General features: G+C 40.8%; 1 protein-coding gene across 2 annotated transcripts in view; it reads left to right on the top strand.

The window, feature by feature from the left end:
- The first annotated feature begins 341 nt into the window (after positions 1 to 341).
- Positions 342 to 22,225, top strand: part of LOC115160831 (contactin-associated protein-like 5) — a 114,775-nt gene continuing 92,891 nt past the window's right edge. For both annotated transcript variants that reach the window (XM_029711297.1, XM_029711296.1), the window contains exon 1: positions 342 to 785. In XM_029711297.1, coding sequence (XP_029567157.1) covers positions 713 to 785 — 73 coding nt within the window. In that variant the 5' untranslated portion in view covers positions 342 to 712. The remainder of the gene's footprint in view (positions 786 to 22,225) is intronic.

Raw genomic sequence — 22,225 nt, 5'->3', positions numbered from 1 at the left:
AAGAGAAACGCGTGTGTTTCTTTGTACCGTCTCTGTAGTCTATGTAGTCTCAACATCTAAAACATACAGCCTGTGGCACAATATCTGGAGGGAAACTTAGAGAAACTGCAAAATGAAGCCAAACAAGTTGAGAGAGGTATATATGAAGTATTCATTTGAGCCAGGCCTGCTTAGCAGCTTGGTATTGTTTTGACTGCTGGCTGTGCTTTGTGAAGAATGCAGCATGCGGATCTGTCTATTGCTGTGAATGCTGAAATAGTGTGAGCGGTAAATGAGAGCGCGGCTGTAGCTCACGTTAGCATCCACCGAAGCCCTCCCCAGTGCCCATTCCTCTTAAATAAGCCATATAACCTTCAAAAACTTCCATAACTAATGCAAAATATGTCAATATTGCTATACCATTGCTTAATCGTGCAGAATGTCCAAAAATAAACTCGAAATGATTAAAGGCGTTTTTGTGTGAGAGGGCGTAAGAGAGAGAGAGAGAGAGGAGAGAGAGAGAGACGCACCGATGTGACGGAGATTTGGGAGCAGCAGCAGAGTAGAGGGTGTTGTGTGCGCGCTAGCAGACCTGCCTCGTGATGGTTCTGCAGTGAATCGGTGAAGTCGAAGCAGCTGGAATTATAAGACACTGCTCGGAAGTACGCGTCATCGGAGGTATTTTCACTGAGGATATACAGAAACCTGGATATCTGTGGCAAGCAAGGTGGAAATGTCATCTCTGGCCATCGCCTTTATTCTCACGGTGCTTGGCGTTGTCAGTGCTGCGCTGGCGGCCAGTCACTGTAAGTAACTTGATAATAATACAACATACATTGTATCGAGATTGTTGATTCTGTTTTCTAAGTTTGTATGGCATGTTTTCTCTCTCGTAATCCTAAATCAGCAGAAATTGGAGCATGGAGTTCCATACATGCCACCTCTTCCGTCCCCAACATATGATAACCTCAACTCAGTCGGATAAACTACAGAGCAGTTTTGCAAAACCTGTCCTTGTCTCTACAATTGCAATGGATGTAAACGGATCTAATAATACTCAGATCAGTCAACACACTTCCTGTACTTGGGAGACACATTTTAGCACATGTCACTTGAGTAAACATCTGTCGCATAGATCCATCTTTCTCACATTGCAGTGTTCTGTATTAACAGTAGGAGCAAAAATCGAAATTAAGTTTTCAACATCACTTTCCTATCTCGGGATTTGTGTTGTCCTTGCGAAAACCTAGAGCTGTGTAGGTTTACATCCCACTGGGCACAGACGTCAATTCAACTTCTATTACACGTTTGTTCAGCGTAATTTCATTAAAATGATATGGAAACAACGTTGATTCAACCAGTGTTTTTCCCAATTTGGATAAGCTGTTTTTATTTTATTTAATTGCTATAGGCTGCTGTTTCTTTCAGAGACCACACTCAAACAGAATGCATGTGCATTATACCTACTACCTATGTGAACCCTATTCGACTAGAGGCCTATGCTGCTAGAGAAACACATCCTACCATGGTCATCAAACTTACTAAGAGGAATGACATTCTCAAGTGCAAATGCTTAGGCTACAATCTGTGTTACCATGTCTGCACTGTCACTAGAGGTCAGAATTATTCTACTTAGGTGCAGGAAGCTCTTCGATCAGAGAATATAACTGTTCGTTTTGAAGTGGAATGAGAGTTCTGAACACTATATTCTCATAGCTAAGAAAAATATGACATGGTTCCTCATCTGAACAGTAGATGCCAGATGTCACCCATGATTATCAGCATAAAAGGTTCAGTAATCAGTATAAATAATATACATTCATAAGTCAAAGCTTTTTTTCAAACTTAAATAACACAATGGAATTAGCAATCGATCTCTGATATTGATTTGATAGCACTGTAGTTCTGAATCCATTTACTGTTCGTATAATTCTTTGAAACCTTGTTTCAAACAGGGAGTCTAAATGGCATTACTGTATGCAACCTTGTTTAAGGTTGAGGCCAAAACTGTGCATTGCGGGCTTTGCTACTAATGTTAGTGCCTGGGACCCATTTAATCTGTGACTTGGTACCCATTTTTCACCTACAGTAATGTATTAATGTGGTTGGTGGCAGCTCAATGTCTCCCGTTGGACAGGCATTGTGTTGCCGTAGCTCTACCTGGTGCTGGAAGGCAGCCTGGCCGAGAGAGAGAAAGCAGGGGGAAACACTACAGTGTGTTTGTGCCTCACAGTTTGAACAGCCTGCTGCTCTTCTCTATTTGGATCAGAGTCTCATCAAATGAGGCTTCTGTTCAATGGTCCTCCCAGACAGTGCTCTGATCATTATGGTTCATTCTCCCATCCATTCCCCTATTTTTAAAGCTTCAATTTCAACTCGAGGAAATAAATGTACTCAGCACAGGATGCATAGAAGAGTGGTTGATCTGACATTAAAATGCATATCAATGTTTTGATCAATGATTTGTACAGTATTTTATCTTGACATGGTGTCTAACGGATGATTAAAGATAGCAAACTTTCACATGGCGGTTTACCCTTTCCTGTGTGTGTGTGTGTGTGTGTGTGTGTGTGTGTGTGTGTGTGTGTGTGTGTGTGTGTGTGTGTGTGTGTGTGTGTGTGTGTAACTGTAACTGGTTGCATGCATGAGTACTGGTGGTGTGCATATGTGTGTGGCTCATTTCATTTCATGGCCTAACAGTCCAATGACCTCATCTATCAGTTGTGATAGCTGCTCATCATCTCATCCTGTATTTATTCAAAGGATATGGACTTGAGTCAACAGTGTGCATTGACCTGAAGCCTGAAACATCAAATGTTAGAAGTCCCTTTTGTTCAAGCAATTCATGGTTTACTATTAATGTATATATTTTGTTTGTAAATAAGTAATACAAAGTTATAACAAACATCAAAAGGACATAAAAATTGTGCTTTACAACAAAGCACTCCTTTTGGTAGTGCTTTATAATAACTCAGTGTAAAATAGCATTCAGAATGGATTAGTACATCATTTATTCATTATTTATCAATCATAACTCACACTTGTAAATGTAAGTAGTTCTTCACACATGTATAAACAACTTGCAAAGTACTTAAAAACAATTAATATGATTACTCAAAAGAGGTTTAGTTAGTTAAGTCTTTTTGCGTGGCTTCATATAAAGTGTGGGCTATTTATATGGTCCCCTTTTGATTAGCTATTTCTACTTGATACATTATAAATGTAATTTCTCACAAAAAGATGGACATGCCATTGGTAGAAAATTCCAGCGCTACTTGATGCTCATTAAGGTCTCAAAATGGGTCCTAGAACATATCAATGGTTAAATAATAGGCACACAATATGGAGGATGTTTAAGAAAATATATTGAACATTTTATTCCAAAACAGTCACACTGTTGTAATAGTGGGATGTGTAACTTCAGACAGACTCTATGCTGAGAAAAATAATGTAAGTGTTACATTTCTACCAAAACCAAAGTGTGGATTGCAGAAGTCACTCCTTAGAGTCTAATATGTGAATACATTATTTCACTGAACTATCTCATTATGTTTAAAGAGAAGAACGAGAAAAGAAAACTATGCTGGATTCAAAACTTTTGAGTTTTTCAATTTACATTTTTATACAACATTTATGCAACCAATAGAATGCTATATATAAACTCAGCAAAAAAGAAACGTCCCTTTTTCAGCACCACGTCTTTCAAAGATCATTCGTAAAAATCCAAATAACTTCACAGATCTTCATTGTAAAGGGTTTAAACACTGTTTCCCATGTTTGTTCAATGAACCATAAACAATTAATGAACATGCACCTGTGGAACGGTCGTTAAGAAACTAACAGCTTACAGACGCTAGGCAATTAAGGTCACAGTTATAAAAACTTAGGACACTAAAGAGGCCTTTCTACTGACTCTGAGAAACACGAAAAGAAAGATGCCCAGGGTCCCTGCTCATCTGCGTGAGCGTGCCTTAGGCATGCTGCAAGGAGGCATGATGACTGCAGATGTGGCCAAGGGCAATAAAATGCAATGTATGTACTGTGAGATGCCTAAGACAGCGCTACAGGGAGACAGGACGGACAGCTGATCGTCCTCGCAGTAGCAGACCACGTGTAACAACACCTGCACAGGATCGGTACATCCGAACATCACACCTGCGGGACAGGTACAGGATGGCAACAACAACTGCCCGAGTTACACCAGGAATGCACAATCCCTCCATCAGTGCTCAGACTGTCCGCAATAGGCTAAGAGAGGCTGGACTGAGGGCTTGTAGGCCTGTTGTAAGGCAGGTCCTCACCTCACGATTTGGAGGTGGAGGGTCGTCATGGTCTGGGGCGGTATGTCACAGCATCATCGGACTGAGCTTGTTGTCATTGCAGGCAATCTCAACGCTTTGCGTTACAGGGAAGACATCCTCCTCCCTCATGTGGTAACCTTCCTGCAGGCTCATCCTGACATGACCCTCCAGCATGACAATACCACCAGCCATACTGCTCATTCTGTGCATGATTTCCTGCAAGACAGGAATGTCAGTGTTCTGCCATGGCCAGCGACGAGCCCGGATCTCAATCCCATTGAGCACGTCTGGGACCTGTTGGATCGGAGGGTGAGGGCTAGGGCCATTCCCCCCAGAAATGTCCGGGAACTTGCAGGTGCCTTGGTGGAAGAGTGGGGTAACATCTCACAGCAAGAACTGGCAAATCTGGTGCAGTCCATGAGGAGGAGATGCACTGCAGTACTTAATGCATGATGCTGACTGTTACTTTAGATTTTGACCCCCCCTTTGTTCAGGGACACATTTTTCCAATTCTGTTAGTCACATGTCTGTTGAACTTGTTCAGTTTATGTCTCAGTTGTTGAATCTTGTTATGTTCATACAAATATTTACACAAGTTAAGTTTGCTGAAAATGAACGCAGTTGACAGTGAGAGGACGTTTCTTTTTTTGCTGAGTTGATATGGGTGCTACAACCATCCCAGCTCTGCAAATTTTGCTATGAAGAGACATAATCATGAGATCAATATGGTCCATATGTAGCTTGTACGGCTAATGAATATCAACATTTACCTGGAGCTAACTCTGCAGATAGCACTGCTGGGCGATTTAAGAAGTCATAGTCAATCCATCGATAATGTATTAATACTTTTAACAAAAACGTATTTCTTTTAGATTACTATCTGTAGAAACTATGAAAATAGAAAGGTTCTGTACTTTTGTGAAACATCAGCGCACAGCTGAAAAGTAAATGGCAAATAGAAATCAAAACTGGATGGTGTTCAGAGATAGATGGGAGGGTTTGAGTGAAGTTGAAGGATGGGACTAAAAACAAACAAAATATAACTATTGTAAAATGTCTGTATCCGTAAAATGTATATAGTGTGTATAAGCTGGAAGTAGAATCCTAAGTGTTGTTGTCCATTAGTTTACTCCAATTATGGGAATGGTGGTAGAGTTAGGGGAAAATAATAAAGGAAAATATATAAACATTATAAAATATATATATATATATACACAGTACCAGTCAAAAGTTTGGACACACCTACTCATTCCAGGGTTTTTCTTTATTATTACTATTTTCTACATTGTAGAATAATAGTGAAGACATCAAAACTATGAAATAACACATATGGGATCATGTAGTAACCAAAAAAGTGTGCCTTGTTAAAAGTTAATTTGTGGAATTTCTTTCCTTCTTAATGTGTTTGTGCCAATCAGTTGTGTTGTGACAAGGTAGTGGTGATATATAGAAGATAACCCTATTTGGTAAAATACCAAGTCTATATTATGGCAAGAACAGCTCAAATAAGCAAAGAGAAACGACAGTCCATCATTACTTTAAGACTTGAAGGTAAGTCAATACGGAACATTTGAAAGTTTCTTCAAGTGCAGTTGCAACCATCAAGCTCTATGATGAAACTGGCTCTCAATTCCACTCTAAATAATGCCACTTTAATAATGTCTACATATCTTACATTACTCACACACTGTTTTGAGTCACTTTAAACAATGGCACTTTAATAATGTTTACATATCTTACTCATATCACATGTATATACTGTATTTTATACCATCTACTGCACCTTGCCTATGCCGCTCGGCCATCGCTCATCCATATATTTATATGCACATATTCTCATTCACCCCATTAGATTTGTGTGTATTAGGTAGTTATTGGGGAATTGTTAGATTACTTGTTAGATTTGTGTGTATTAGGTAGTTGTTGGGAATTGTTAGATTATTTGTTAGATATTACTGCACTGCTGGAACTAGAAGCACAAGCATTTCGCTACACTCACATTAACATCTGCTAACCATGTGTATGTGACCAATACAATTTGATTTGATTTGAGAACAGCCATAGGAAAGGAAGACCCAGAGTTACCTCCGCTGCAGAGGATAAGTTCATTAGAGTTACCAGCCTCAGAAATTGCAGCCCTTTTGACTGTTACTGTATATATATATATATATATATATATATATATATATATATATATATATATATATATATATATATATATATATATACACACACATATATATATATATATATATATATATATATATATACACACACATATATATATATACACACACACACATCGCCAACACTTTGGATGAGGCCACACAAAATACTTACATAATGATTATTAAATGGTTTGTAAGGACCTATATTAAACCTCTTATGATTGGAGTAATGATTAATAAATAACCAATAAACAATTTACTAATTCATTATAAATGCTTTATTACGCTGCGTTATTATGAAGTGCTACCCTTCGTTCACAATTAACCATTCAACACGGTACGGTTCAAAAGCGCCTACAAATTTTACAACGGCACCACACACGTATCGTGATTTGGCCCACTGCTACCATTCATGTGTTTTGGAGATTTATTTTACATCCTCCTCTTCATCTGTGAATTATTTCATCCAATGTCCATGAACTAATCCAATCTCCCCGAGAGGTAAATTCTTACTTTTGTTCTTACTTTTCAAACACAATTTTGGGCTAATGTATAAAAACAATGTTGATAGTCGCTCTTGCACATGTGGGATTTCAGATGGTAATAAACATATGCAAAACCTGACCGGTTGGGTCTTTTAGCAAGAATTTCATGCCGCAGTTCATAACAAAATATTGTTTAGCTTAGCCATCCAAAATGTTTTGGTGCATCCAGTTTTTGTAGTGTTTGGTCATGTAAAAAAAGGTGACCAAAACAGGTATGGGCAATGGACATAAATAGACATGTATTATAGTTTTGCTTAGTCTATAAGGGGGGAATCAAAACACAAGTCTGAACAATCATTCATGAACATTCTGTATTCATATCAAATTCACTCCGTGATCAAGATTGACAAGCTGCTCAGAGATAAAACATCTAGATTCTCCTAGAGGACAAGCAAATGATTGTTCTCATAATTACCTGAAAGAAACAAAAGGAGAAGCCAGATATCCATCATGGGTGGTTTGTGTGGCCCCTGTGTCAGGTGACAGAGATAATGGCAGCCACATCCTCTCAGAGGAGCATGTCCTCATGCACTCTTCGCAAAGAGAGAGAGAGATTTGTGACCTGTTGCCACAAGAAAAGGTTAACCAGTGAAGAACAAACACCGTTGTAAATACAACCCATATTTACAGTATGTTTATTTATATTCCATTTTGTACTTCAACTATTTGCAGATTGTAACAACACTGTAGACAGCCGTAATATAACATTTGAAATGTCTCTATTCTTTTGAAACTTTAGTGAGTGTAATGTTTACTGTTCATTTCTGATTGTTTATTTCACATTTCACTTGCTTTGGCATTGTAAACATATGTTTTCCATGCCAATAAAGCCATTTGAACTGAATTGAATTGAAATTGAGAGAGAGAAGTGTCTCTCCTACAGTAGCTGTGATGGAAGCAAGTTTATAATTGTGTGTAATGGGATTAATAGAGGCTCAACATAAGCTGTGTTGGGTTGACTAGGCCAGTATTAATATTGGGCCAATCTTGTTTTGGGCCGCCACACTAGCAGTGGAGTAAACAATCCTCTCATATGAACTTCTTTATGCTAGAACTTGTACTGTCTGATTGCAAATGGTGTAGCTAAAGAGTTAAAACCAGGAGAGGATTTTATTCTGATAATATACTGTAAGTGAGCACTCAAAAGGTTAAAACAGTATATGTAATATGTCACTATATTTGTGAAAGCAGTGGCTAATTTCCCATTTCCCAATACATCCCCACTCTCTGTGGGGGATTCTGGAATTTTGACCAAAGCATTAGTGTAATAGAGTCTTTACCTCAATTTCTTTATGAGGTCAAACATGTTAGGTGTTTTAAATGGAGTCACCCTGCTGGGAGGGAGAGTACGGTTGTGAAGGTTGCCTTGGGCAAGGAACAGCGGGGGGAGTTTCCATTTCAAAAACTCATACTGATAGTAGAACTTATGACATACTTCCCTAGGGTCTGGCTCCAGCATATTGCTCCAGATCCTGTCAATACCATGGGGAAATGGGTCTTGACAACCCACACAAAGTCAAAGGGATTTATACAAGAGCACATTAGACACACACCTACACACACACACACACACACACACACACACACACACACACACACACACACACACACACACACACACACACACACACACACACACACACACACATGCACACACGCACACATACACCTAAACATGCACACACCTACAGCCATGCACATAAGCGTGTGCATGTGGACACACAAAGACTGTCAGACATAGTGAGCCTGCCAACCTTTGAAACCCTCTAAAATGTAAATTAATACCTCTTATCGTAGATAGACCATATCACCACACACAGCGGGGGAAGTTACAGTATGAATGACCTTGCGAGGGAAGACAAATACAATAGCAGTGGTATGTGGCCGTAATTCCCTCTTTGCCCCATGCTAATTTATTTCAGGTGTTTCTATAGGGGTAATTTAAACCAGTGAGTGATTGGTCACTCTAGAGATGAATGAAACAACTTTGAGAGATAGCCGTGTTCTGAATTGCCCTCTAAAATGCCCCATCACTCACCCCTTCTCCCCTTCTCCAGATCTCCAAGACAGATGAGGATCCATTAAGTGATCATGGAGTTAGGAGGACAAAATGTCACTATAAATTATACAGAGGGATGTTGTTGTGGTGTTGTTTAATTACGATGGGGACATTCCTATCAGCTGAAGTGCTATATTTCCAAAATGATAATCAGCTGTTGACCTGGTGCTGAAGAAGACATTGTGATAAACCGTTATCATCATCAGGATCATGATCGTCTGCCTCACCATGGCTAGCCCTCTGCTAGGATCACAGATAATGCAGATTATGATATGCCTCGGGAGGCATTAAAATGTTTGCGTTGGCAAGACACAAAGAACAGGACAGTGATACAGTTGGCACAGGGAAAATAGAGCTGGCATTATCCTAAAGGGGTTTCTATCTAAATCCATTACAAACACAACTGTTCTGGATAAACCCACAGCCGTAACTGCCTCATTCTCACTGACTAGAGTTCATGTCTTCCTCTACCAGACTTATTCTGTTTGAACGGTTCAGCCCCCACTGTTCGAATTCATTGCTTTTTGTATTAATGAGAACGTGGCTATTATTTTTCTTGAGTGGCTGTTCTTATTGCAGCTGTTCCGGGTGAATTAAATACCAAAGTAAAGAGAGTCAGAGAGAAAAGCTTTTTCTTCCTCTCCCAGAGCTCATGATCAAATTAGAGTTCTCTTTTCTTTGATAGGTTTTTGCTAGTGCCTGGTCCACTTTGTATTACCCTAGGCTTTGGATTATGGTTTGATATTGTGTCAGATGACAATTCAAGTAAATTGTGCTTTCTTTTCAATAGGTCTGCAGGGCAGACTGTTATTGCTGTTCTGATTTATCACACTTGATGAAGTGTTAAGACTAAACTAAATGTGTCTGTAACCTAATGACCCGCACTCACAAAAGAGCATTTACATGTTCATTGCTATGAGCTAGTTTGTGATTAGTATAGTTTTGTTAAAACTAGTTTCCTTTTTATTAAATAGCTGTGTCTTCAAGTTGCCACAGTCTGAGTAATACACAGAGAGTGAGTGGGGGAGATGAGCTGTTTCCAGTTAAATTAGTACCCATATATGACAAGATCTTTTCATCTTCCAATGTGTGGAAGATGACGCTGTAGGCCAGCTCTTGTCAGCTGAGGGCATCTCACCCCACGGTTGTGTTTTCTCATTAAGCTGGCGTTTCATGTGATAACGTCAAATGATGAATCGCTACAAATTATGGCAGCCTGAAAATAAATGATCCACTTGCATCAACTTGAGCAATTTGCATGCATTGACTGTAATCACCACGCATGAGATAAGTTTCTCTCTTTTTGAGGGTACCCAAATTAATTAATACTACAGAATTACAGTTCAATTTAGCTATAATGGGGTCTCAGTTACACCACTTCTGAGTGTGCTCACACTCACACACACTGTGCAGACACACTTGTGCAGACACAAACATACACACACTATCTATTTGACAAATGTGGCGCCAGTGGAGGTCTTTGCATTTACAATCTAATCACTCCCACACTGATGGAACTCCACTTTCCATCTATTGAGTCTTATACATTAGCTGTAAATATTAGTCTATTAATTTGCTTTAAAATCGAATGAATTCATGGCATACAGTAACTAACCACAAAGTAAAAATTCACTCAAATCTGTTTTTAGACTTTGTAAATCCCCAAAATAGTAAGAGTTAATATTTGATCCATGAATCCATTTTTGTTTGAACATATTTGGGGACAGCTTCGCAGTCAAGATGACACTGCAGCGGTGGTGTAATCCCAACTGGCCAGGCCGTCCCAGATGCTCCTTCTGTATCCTTTGATCTTTAATTTGGGAGACTTAATCAAGTACTATAAAGTAGGGTTGGGGGGTATCCAGATTTTCATACCATCATACCGTTTCTGTACCATACTGGGGTATACGGTATTACCGGAAGTGCACACAAGGGGCGCTATTTTTATTTGATTATTTATAATGATAAAAAAATAAATAATTATGTACCCAGAAAACTATTTAGGCAACAGGGATCTTGATCCAGGAGGGGATTGAATGTTGCTGTGGGGTTGCGTGCTATGCCACTGCTTTATAATTGCTACATTTTTTTACAGTATTGAAAATCTTACCGTCGGTATTTCAAAATAACCAAGTATACGGTATATCGCTCAACCCTTCTGTAAAGTACACTTTTCACCGTATAAATTCACACAGTGCCCCTCCAATGTAACTTAAGCCCTCCATGCTCTCAACGTCAACAGTGAAGAGGCGACTCTGGGATGCTGGCCTTCTAGGCAGAGTTCCTCTGTCCAGTGTCTGTGATCTTTTGTCCATCTTAATCTTTTCTTTTTATTGGCCAGTCTGAGATATGGCTTTTTCTTTGCAACTCTCCCTAGAAGGCCAGCATCTCGGAGTCGCCTCTTCACTGTTGACGTTGAGACTGGTGTTTTGCAGGTACTATTTAATGAAGCTGCCAGTTGAGGACTTGAGGAGTTGAGGCGTCTGTTTCTCAAACTACACACTCTAATGTACTTGCACAGTTGTGCACCGGGGCCTCCCATTCCTCTTTCTATTCTGGTTAGAGACAGTTTGTGCTGTTCTGTGAAGGGAGTTGTACACAGCGTTGTACGAGATCTTCAGTTTCTTGGCAATTTCTCACATGGAATAGCCTTCATTTCTCAGAACAAGAATAGACTGACAAATTTCAGAAGAAAGTTCTTTGTTTCTGGCCATTTTGAGCCTGTAATCGAACCCACAAATGCTGATGAGTGGTTTCGTCGGATGTGGCAGGGCTTGCAAACTATTACAGACTACAAAGGGAAGCACAGCCGCGAGCTGCCCAGTGACACGAGCCTACCAGATGAGCTAAATCACTTCTATGCTTGCTTTGAGGCAAGCAACACTGAGGCATGCATGAGAGCATCAGCTGTTCCTGGATGACTGTGTGATCACGCTCTCCGTAGCCGACGTGAGTAAGACCTTTAAACAGGTCAACATACACAAGGCTGTGGGGCCAGACGGATTACCAGGACGTGTGCTCCGGGCATGTGCTGACCAACTGGCAGGTGTCTTCACTGACATTTTCAACATGTCATGTTGTCATGTAATACCAACATGTTTCAAGCAGACCACCATAGTCCCTGTGCCCAAGAACACAAAGGCAACCTGCCTAAATGACTACAGACCCGTAGCACTCACGTCCGTAGCCATGAAGTGCTTTGAAAGGCTGGTAATGGCTCACATCAGCACCATTATCCCAGAAACCCTAGACCCACTCCAATTTGCACACCGCCCAAACAGATCCACAGATGATGCAATCTCTATTGCACTCCACACTGCCCTTTCCCACCTGGACAAAAGGAACACCTATGTGAGAATGCTATTCATTGACTACAGCTCACTGTTCAACACCATAGTACCCTCAAAGCTCATCACTAAGCTAAGGAACCTGGGATTAAACACCTCCCTCTGTAACTGGATCCTGGACTTCCTGACGGGCCACCCCCAGGTGGTGAGGGTAGGTAGCAACACATCTGCCACACTGATCCTCAACACTCGAGCTCCCCAGGGGTGCGTGCTCAGTCCCCTCCTGTACTCCCTGTTCACCCACAACTGCATGGCCAGGCACGACTCCAACACCATCATTAACTTTGCAGACGACACAACGGTGGTAGGCCTGATCACCGACAACGACGAGACAGCCTATAGGGAGGTCAGAGACCTGGCCGGGTGGTGCCAGAATAACAACCTATCCCTCAACGTAATCAAGACTAAGGAGATGATTGTGGACTACAGGAAAAGGAGCACCGAGCATGCCCCCATTCTCATCGACGGGCCTGTAGTTGAGCAGGTTGAGAGCTTCAAGTTCCTTGGTGTCCACATCAACAACAAACTAGAATGGTCCAAACACACCAAGACAGTCGCGAAGAGGGCACGACAAAGCCTATTCCCCCTCAGGAAACTAAAAAGATTTGGCATGGGTCCTGAGATCCTCAAAAGGTTCTACAGCTGCAACATCGAGAACATCCTGACCGGTTGTATCACTGCCTGGTACAGCAATTGCTTGGCCTCTGACCGCAAGGCACTTCAGAGGGTAGTGCGTACGGCCCAGTACATTACTGGGGCAAAGCTGCCTGCCATCCAGGACCTCTACACCAGGCGGTGTCAGAGGAAGGCCCTAAAAATTGTCAAAGACCCCAGCAACCCCAGTTATAGACTGTTCTCTCTACTACCACATGGCAAGCGGGTTAGGGTTAGGGTTAAAAAGGAAAAAAAGGCTTCTCAACAGTTTTTACCCCCAAGCCATAAGACTCCTGAACAGGTAACCAAATGGTTACCGGGATTATTTGCATTGTGTGCCCCCACCCCCAACCCCTCTTTTACGCTGCTGCTAATCTCTGTTTATCATATATGCATAGTCACTTTAACTATACATTCAGGTACATACTACCTCAATTGGCCCGACCAACCAGTGCTCCCGCACAGTGGCTAACCGGGCTATCTGCATTGTGTACCACCACCCGCCAACCCCTCTTTTTACGCTACTGCTACTCTCTGTTCATCATATATGCATAATCACTTTAACCATACCTACATGTACATACTACCTCAATAAGCCTGACTAACCGGTGTCTGTATATTGCCTTGCTACTGTTATTTTCAAAATGTATTTTTACTGTTGTTTTATTTCTTTACCTACCTACACACACAACCTTTTTTTCGCACTATTGGTTAGAGCCTGTAAGTAAGCATTTCACTGTAAGGTCTACACCTGTTGTATTCGGCGCACGTGACAAATAAACTTTGATTTGATTTGATGCTCCAGATACTCAACTAGTCTAAAGAAGGCCAGTTTTATTGCTTTTTTAATCAGGACAGCAGTTTTCAGCTGTGCTAACATAATTGCAAAAGGGTTTTCTAATGATGAATTAGCCTTTTTAAATGATAAACTTGGATTAGCTAACATAACGTGACATTGGAAAACAGGAGTGATGGTTGCTGATAATGGGCCTCTATGCCTATGTAGATATTACATAAAAAATCTGCAGTTTCCAGCTACAGATAGTCATTTACAACATTAACAATGTCTACACTTGTCACTGCTGTTCGAAGGAGCGGACCAAGATGCAGCGTTTTCGTAGTTCCACATATTTATTAAAAGTGAAACTGAATGCAATACACTAAAAACTTGAAAATAGGACGACAACAACAAACCGTAACGCAGCGAGGACAACACACTACTCTAAAGACAATATAACCCACAAACCACAATGAGAAAACCCCCTAATTACATATGATCTTTAATCAGAGGCAAATGAGGATCAGCTGCCTCCAATTAGAGATCAACCCCAAACAATCCAACCTAGAAATAGAAAACTAGAATTTAAACATAGAACTAGAAAACATAGATCAGCCCAAAAACACCCCCTGTCACGCCCTGCCCTACACTACTATAGAAAATTACATCTTACTAGGGTCAGGACGTGACAACACTGTATTTCTGATCAATTTGATGTTATTTTAATGGACATAAAATGTGCTTTTCTTTCAAAAACAAGGACATTTCTAAGTGACCCCAAACCTTTGAACGGTAGTGTACGTCACAGAAGTCTGAAATGTAACAAAACCATTTGACATAGAAACACTGGATTTTCTGTGAGCTTTTACAGCTTCATATAGTATACATTCTATACATGATTTACAGTATACCTATTTAGATTTTGGGGTTGCCACACGATAGTAGCACCATGTATTCCAATATCTGTGATATTATTCCAGTGTATTTAAATGTTAGTGTGCTGGCAGACATTTTTACAGGAAACAGAGATTGCTGTAGTGTCAGATTCACCATCTGGGGCTGCTGGGATACATGATTCTCTTTGAATGGGAGTCCCTCTCCTTCAGTCTAGTATTCAGTGGGGGCTAATCAGCCAATAACCCCTGGTTGCTGACTTCCAGTGAGAGCTAATGTGTGGGGTCAAATGGGACCAACTAGGATCCATATTTTTTCCCAGCACTGGGGCTATTCAGTGGAGGTGAGGCAGGATCACCTGGAGTGTCAAATATGATTGGAATTATCACCCTGGAATCATTGGCTATGGTTGAGAAGGTTTGCTAAATTGAATGGTAAAAATATAACTTCTGTGATATTTTGTGATATTCGTTCTCCCATCCTGTCAACTCCTCGTGGATATCTGAGGCAGGTCTGAGTTTGGGTGAACTGATGTTAACATTTAGTATCAAAACCCAAGAAAACTTTGGCATATAGTCCGTGGAAGAAAGAAATAAGAGTTTGAACATCTGACTAACTAGAGAAAGAACCTTAGCTATCTTGTGAAAATAGGGCAATTTGTTACCGTAAATTAGTCTGGTTTCATTGTAGGGCAATATTTGTTTGGTGTCTGAGAAGCTTGCTAATGAGCAAAGAGAGTTGAGAGATATGTTGATAAGCACTGTCAAAAAGACCAATGGGCCCATGATATCAGGGGGAGATCAAAGCCGTCATCAGGACAGACAAAGAAGTTGGAGCCAAAGGCAAAAATTGGCACCACTGGTTAAAAAATAGGTCAATAACAATATTAATTTCAGCCTCTAAAAGTGCATAGTACTTTTCTCCTGGTTGAATTTAGGCCTACTAGTATTAAGCCCAGTTTAGTTGGCATATCATTGTTAGTCATCTGTATATATGAGACTGTGGCCCTTTTCTAATGTCCCAGTATGTACATTTTATACCACCTGGAATATCCCAATGGAACCAATATGCTGGGGCTGGAACATGATTTTGAGAGCTCTAGTGATAAAAACACAACTAGTTTCTCGCCATGTTACCAATCTTATGTAATGTGGTTATAAATACATATTGTTAGGGAGGGGATTGAGGATTCAACTGCAGAAGATACACTGTGTACAAAACATTAGGAACTCATTCCATGACATAGACTCACCAGGTGAATCCAGGTGAAAGTTATGATCCCTTATTGATGTCACTTGTTAAATTCACTTCAATCAGTGTAGATGAAGGGGAGGAGACAGGATGTTTAAGCCTTGAGACAATTGAGACGTGGATTGTGTATGTGAGAAAGGGAAAGGGGGATACCTAGTCAGTTACACAACTGAATGCATTCAACCGAAATGTGCCTTCTGCATTTAATCCAACCCCTATGAATCAGAGAGGTGCACGGGGCTGCCTTAATTGACGTCCATGTCATCGGCACCATTCAGAGGGTGAATGGGCAGACAAAAGATTTAAGTGCCTTTGAATGGGGTATGGTAGTATGTGCCAGGCAGACCGGTTAGAGTGTGTCAAGAACTGCAATGCTGCTGGGTTTTTCACGCTCAACAGTTTCCCGTGTATATCAAGAACGTTCTACCACCCAAAGGACATCCAGCCAACTTGACACAACTGTGGGAAGCATGGGCCAGCATCCCTGTGGAACGCTTTCGACACCTTGTAGAGTCCATGCCCCGACGAATTGAAGCAGTTCTGAGGCCAAAAGGGGGTACAACTCAATATAAGGAAGGTGTTTGTAATGTTATGCTTGTGTATCTCAATGATTCACGTACTGTAGGTGTTGCTGACTGTATATATATTTAGTATTCAGCTCACAAACTACCAGCAGCCTCTATGCCCTTCAGTCTGTGTTTGGTTCATTACTGGTGAGTTCATATGAAACCATGTCTTGTCCTCAGGAATATGTATACTATACTTCAGACAGCCCTCTCCACGCAAACAGACTGGATTTGGGATTATGTCTTCAGGGATTTGTTTAACTGCGTCAGACCTTGTCATGGATTCGGACAGAAGAAGCACTTGATTTGAGTATGTAACTACTGTAAGCTCACATCTCAGGTGGAGAAGTAGACTGCTTACATCTGAAGTTGGCAATTCCTAAATAATCCATCAAATTCCCCTTCAGGTATCAACCCATTTCATCTGTTTGCTTTTAGTATTGTGTCAACTCAACAAATCCCTTTCTGACTAAAATCCAACAGGCAAATCCCTTCATTAGCCTTTATTCAGAGAAGGGGTGGTCATTTTGGATTTGAATTAATACCAGCCCTTTTGTTCAGGTCTAACAGGCAGACGAGAATAGCACATCCCAGTGCTGCCCAGTCCAGCGCTGCTGCCTAAAACCTTCTATTACAGTACAATGCTCCAGCCTTCCTTCATCAGCCTCAATGTGCTGACTGCAGGGAAATGTAATTATGCGACCACCGACCGTTTGAGCTGAGTCACTGCTGCAGTTGGGGCTCTCTTCTAGTCCTGCCTAACGATTTAAGCCACAGGGGCCGGATAGAGTGTTTAACCATGTGCTTGGACACATGTTGTGCTGTATTGATGACGGGGATTGTATTGTTAACACTGCACAAGCGACTTATTAAGTTACTATAATACCTGTGTAGTAAAAATGTAATTATACTAACAACATGTTATAGTCTTCCCTGTGGCTCAGTTGGTAGAGCATGGTGTTTGCAACGCCAGCATGGTGTGTGCAACGCCAGGGTTGTGGGTTCGATTCCCACGGGGGGCCAGTACTAAAAAATAAATGAAATGTATGCATTCACTACTGTAAGTCGCTCTGGATAAGAGCGTCTGCTAAATGACTAAAATGTAAAATGTTATAAACAGCTGTTTTTGTTGTGGAAGTGCAATAGAAACTGTACCTTATTTCAGTTGTTTAATAATAAATGTAGTGTTACCAAAGATGTAAATTAGGTAATCTGACTGAACATGCGTCCATACTGTAGATGAACTGTATGTGCCGTCCCAAATCAGGTTGTTTACTTGGAACTTGACCGGTGAGAAAAACAAGTACTTATCTATTTAAAGTAAAATATGATGTGCTCCTGATCCTAAATCACTAAACTTTGATCCTCTTACATGATGTTGATGTGAAGATGTAAACCCTGCAGAGCTATGGCATGCATCTCAGCTCAGAGAGCAGCAGAGGGAGATGGAGGGGCAGAGAGTGAGATAGGCAGGGAGAGAAAGCAAACAGCCAACATGCACGGTAGCCTGCAGCATACCACAGAATAAAGAGGAGAGCGTCAACATCAAAATCCCTTCAGACCACATTGGCACTTGCTGTAGTGATGTGCGTAATGTACATTGGCAGATATCTCACTGCCCGACTGTCTCTGGGTCTTAAAAAATGGCTTGATCCACTCAGCATCAGAGGCATCTGCTGGCGAGTGATCTGAGTGCCGCCAAATCAGGTCAGATGAGATCCAGTGGGCCAAAGTATGCAAACAGACTTATTGCTGTCTGTTTTTTAACATGACATTGTTGTCTACTAGATGAGTGGTCATTAGCCAATGCAGATGTTTCCAGGAGGAGAGCTCCAACATGGAGACAGCATCCAAAACAAGAGAGAAATCGATGAATGAGACACTGATGGAGAGAGTACAGTGATCATTGTAATCAAGCTGTTGCCAGTTATTTTTATGTCCTGAGATTCTCTTTAGCAGCCACACAGTGATGCTCCAGAAGCCACACTGCTCAGTGGAAACAACAAAGGAGAGTTGTGGTGCAGTAGCTAGCTAAGTGAATGAGCTCCACCCCACTCACTGCTCTTATTGGGGCCCGGCAGGCAGGGCTGGATCAGTGGAAGATGAGGCCGACACGTTCAGATCACTGGACTCTTAATGTCCTTCTGCCTGGTGGAAGTGATCTAATCTCACACTGATGGATTAGGGGAACACGACAAGTGTTCGTGCAGGATGCCACCGGTTCCGTCTATAACTCAACTCAATTTGGATTTATGATTCAGTTAACGTGCACACCACAATCTGACTGAATGATACAATGAATGTCATGTTATCAGGTTTATCTTTGGCCGATATTGTCATTATCTAATCGCCATGGTAATTGGAGTTTTATTTCAGTTTTAATGAGCACTTTTAATCAGGCCCTGCTTCAGGTGTTAATCTCTAGATGATTTTCAGGCCTCAGAAAGCAGGTAATAGGCTAATCAAAGCCGGTGGGTGATTTGTAGAACCAGCGGAGAAAATCAATCTCAGGATTTAATGGGTGTAGAAAATAGTTTGATTTCATATAACCACTCATTGATTTTAAAGGTTAGATGTTGTTACCCATGAATCCACAAACTACTGTAACGTTACCTGGTTGCCTTGTATTTGCTTATAGTAGCCCACCGTGTACTAGAAAATGTGTATTCCCTCGCATATTTCTGTTGTTTTAAATACATGCTGGAGATATTCAGCTACTCCTGAAGGACAGTGGAAGTTCAGCAAAAGATTATTCATTTATTATTTAAAATCTCTTTGTATCTCCAAGTCATGCACCTTGGTTGGACTGTGTGGTAGCAGCAGCATTAATTTTCCTTTGTCTTAAATCTGTGCAGACAGGAAGATATAACAATGCTTTTTGGCAATGATATCAAAGCCACCGAAGGGTCAAGGAGATGTTATTAATCAGAAAAGTAATTGTTGCAAATGTAACCATCTTTGGGTGTTTTGTGGAGCTTTGCTATAGAAACTACTGTGTTAAAGGAAACATTTGACTATATTAAAATGAAAATGGGTTTCATGACCTGCATCAGCAGTGGGCTGGGTTGACTAAGAATTCCCTTGAGTAAATATTGATATTCTATTCCTTTCATCATTTAATTTTTTCCCTCTCAAGGCCATTGACTCCTGTGAGGCTCGTCGATGCAGAGGTAGCTGCCGCTGTGAGCTGCTGAGAGCTTAGTGGAAATGTGTTTGCAATTACATGCAAATTCCCCAGAAAGGTCAAGAAACGTCAAACCTTGCAGTAGTTAACGTCACTAGCTATATCTGCCTTTCATCTATGATACAATAGTAATATGCTAAGACAGAGAACTGAAAGTAAAACAAGGTATAGAGTAGTACACAACTCAGAAGAAAGATTCAAAAGAACACTGTATATTCTGATGCAGTTTAGTTGTTTCTTCTGAAAAAGCAATGGATCACTGAATCCCTGTTTGTTTTCTCCCTCCCCACAACCTTTGTTCAAAAGGGTCTGAGACCTTGAGAGAGAACTGCCTCGCTGCCAGTACCAGAATAGGCCTCATTTTAAAGATAGCTGATGATCCACAGTGTGTCAGAGCCTGCAAAGCCATGCTGTGCAGCTTGCCCCAAGTCTTTAGAGTCCACAGGCAGTCTCACATACTGCCATGGATGGTGTTTTAAAACTAACGGTTCTATTCCAAGTTGTGGAATGTTTTTGATAACTACAATATTCACATGCCAATCCAATCCTCAAATATCCTATACATGACCTGTCAAGGTGTAGAGGAGAGGTGCACAACAGATATTTGGGACATTTATGCTTAGATTGTTGACAACATGTGAGCTATATTTCGACTACAATGTTTATTGAAAATGTGACTGCATTTGCACAATGAGCACTTGTTGTCTCTCAGACACAACGTCACAGTTGTTGCTTAGCTAGATAGCGAATTTTTGGCATATCTGGGACATTGACATGAAATCAGTCAAAACACCTCAAAACAAGACATGGTATCAAGTACAAGATGCAACGAGACACTTACGATTCCCCACATGGCAGTTTCTTGTCATTCTTGCTAGCAATCACAACAACACGGTGACCTCTGCTCCATGGAAGCGCCTACATCACTTTTGTGATGTTGTCAGCTAACCCATCTACAGGATGTGTGTTTATGCTCCCCTGAAGTACTGTACAATATTACATTGGATAGACATGGCTGCAGTCACATTTGTGGACTGCACAGCATTGAAGGTCACGGGTGAGAATATGGTTGTATATCTTCATATCTTCTTTCCCTTTAGACCTATCCTCTTCTGCAACCCAAGCATTTCTCATGGATCCCACGCAAGTGACGATAGACTAGTGTTGTCACGATTCCCGAATTTTGACTTGATACCACTACCAGGTTTAGTATCACGATACACGATACCATCACAATACTCGATTCCAAAACGATACCACAACAACAAAAAAGTGAGGCGTTTAAGCCAAAGTTACAGAATGGCACTTGCTCCAGACATAAACTCAGCTACTGCTCTGTTCAATCGCTGGGCATCTTTTTTTTTGTATGCATGAATAAATCAATAAGACAATCATACAATCAATTTGACTTTGTTTTTAACAATCTAACTACAAATGTGACTACAAAACAACGTAATGGTAAACATTTATCTGAAAGGTAAATCTCTATTGTTAATCTGGGTAAATCAAGATGTAGACTAGGTCTATTCTAATACAGGTGGATGCATATTATTCAATAGTGTATGCATGCATTGTGTTATTGAGCTGGTTTTAGCTGATTTCATGGGGCTACAGATGACAAACAATCCCTTCCATTTAGGACTTGTTTTATTGGCAACTGCTAGCAAAACATACAGTTGAAGTTGGAAGTTTACATACACTTAGGTTGGAGTCATTAAAACTAGTTTTCAACTACTCCACAAATTTCTTGTTAACAAACCATAGTTTTGGCAAGTCAGTTAGGACATCTACTTTGTGCATGACACAAGTCATTTTTCCAACAATTGTTTACAGACAGATTATTTCACTTATAAGTCACTGTATCACAATTCCAGTGGGTCAGAAGTTTACATACACTAAGTTGACTGTGCCTTTAAACAGCTTGGAAGATTCCAGAAAAGATGTCATGGCTTTAGAAGCTTCTGTTAGGCTAATTGACATCATTTGAGTCAATTGGAGGTGAACCTGTGGATGTATTTCAAGGCCTACCTTCAAACTCGGTGCCTCTTTGCTTGACATCATGGGAAAATCAAAAGAAACCAGCCAAGACCTCAGAAAATTTTTTAGACCTCCACAAGTCTGGTTCATCCTTGGGAGCAATTTCCAATCGCCTGAAGGTACCACGTTCATTTGTACAAACAAAAGTATGCAAGTATAAACATCATGGGACCACGCAGCTGTCATTCCGCTCAGGAAGGAGACGCGTTCTGTGTCCTAGAGATGAACGTACTTTGGTGTGAAGTGCAAATCAATCCCAGAACAACAGCAAAGGACCTTGTGAAGTTGCTGGAGGAAACAGGTACAAAAGTATCTATATCCACAGTAAAACGAGTCCTATATCGACATAACCTGAAAGGCCGCTCAGCAAGGGAGAAGCCACTGCTCCAAAACCGCCATAAAAAAGCCCGACTACAGTTTGCAACTGCACATGGGGACAAAGATCGTACTTTTTGGATAAAT

Source organism: Salmo trutta, chromosome 24 (assembly GCF_901001165.1).
Source record: "Salmo trutta chromosome 24, fSalTru1.1, whole genome shotgun sequence".
Taxonomy (NCBI): domain Eukaryota; kingdom Metazoa; phylum Chordata; class Actinopteri; order Salmoniformes; family Salmonidae; genus Salmo; species Salmo trutta.
The sequence above is the reverse complement of the archived record's forward strand: the minus strand, read 5'-3'. Positions and strand labels throughout refer to the sequence as shown.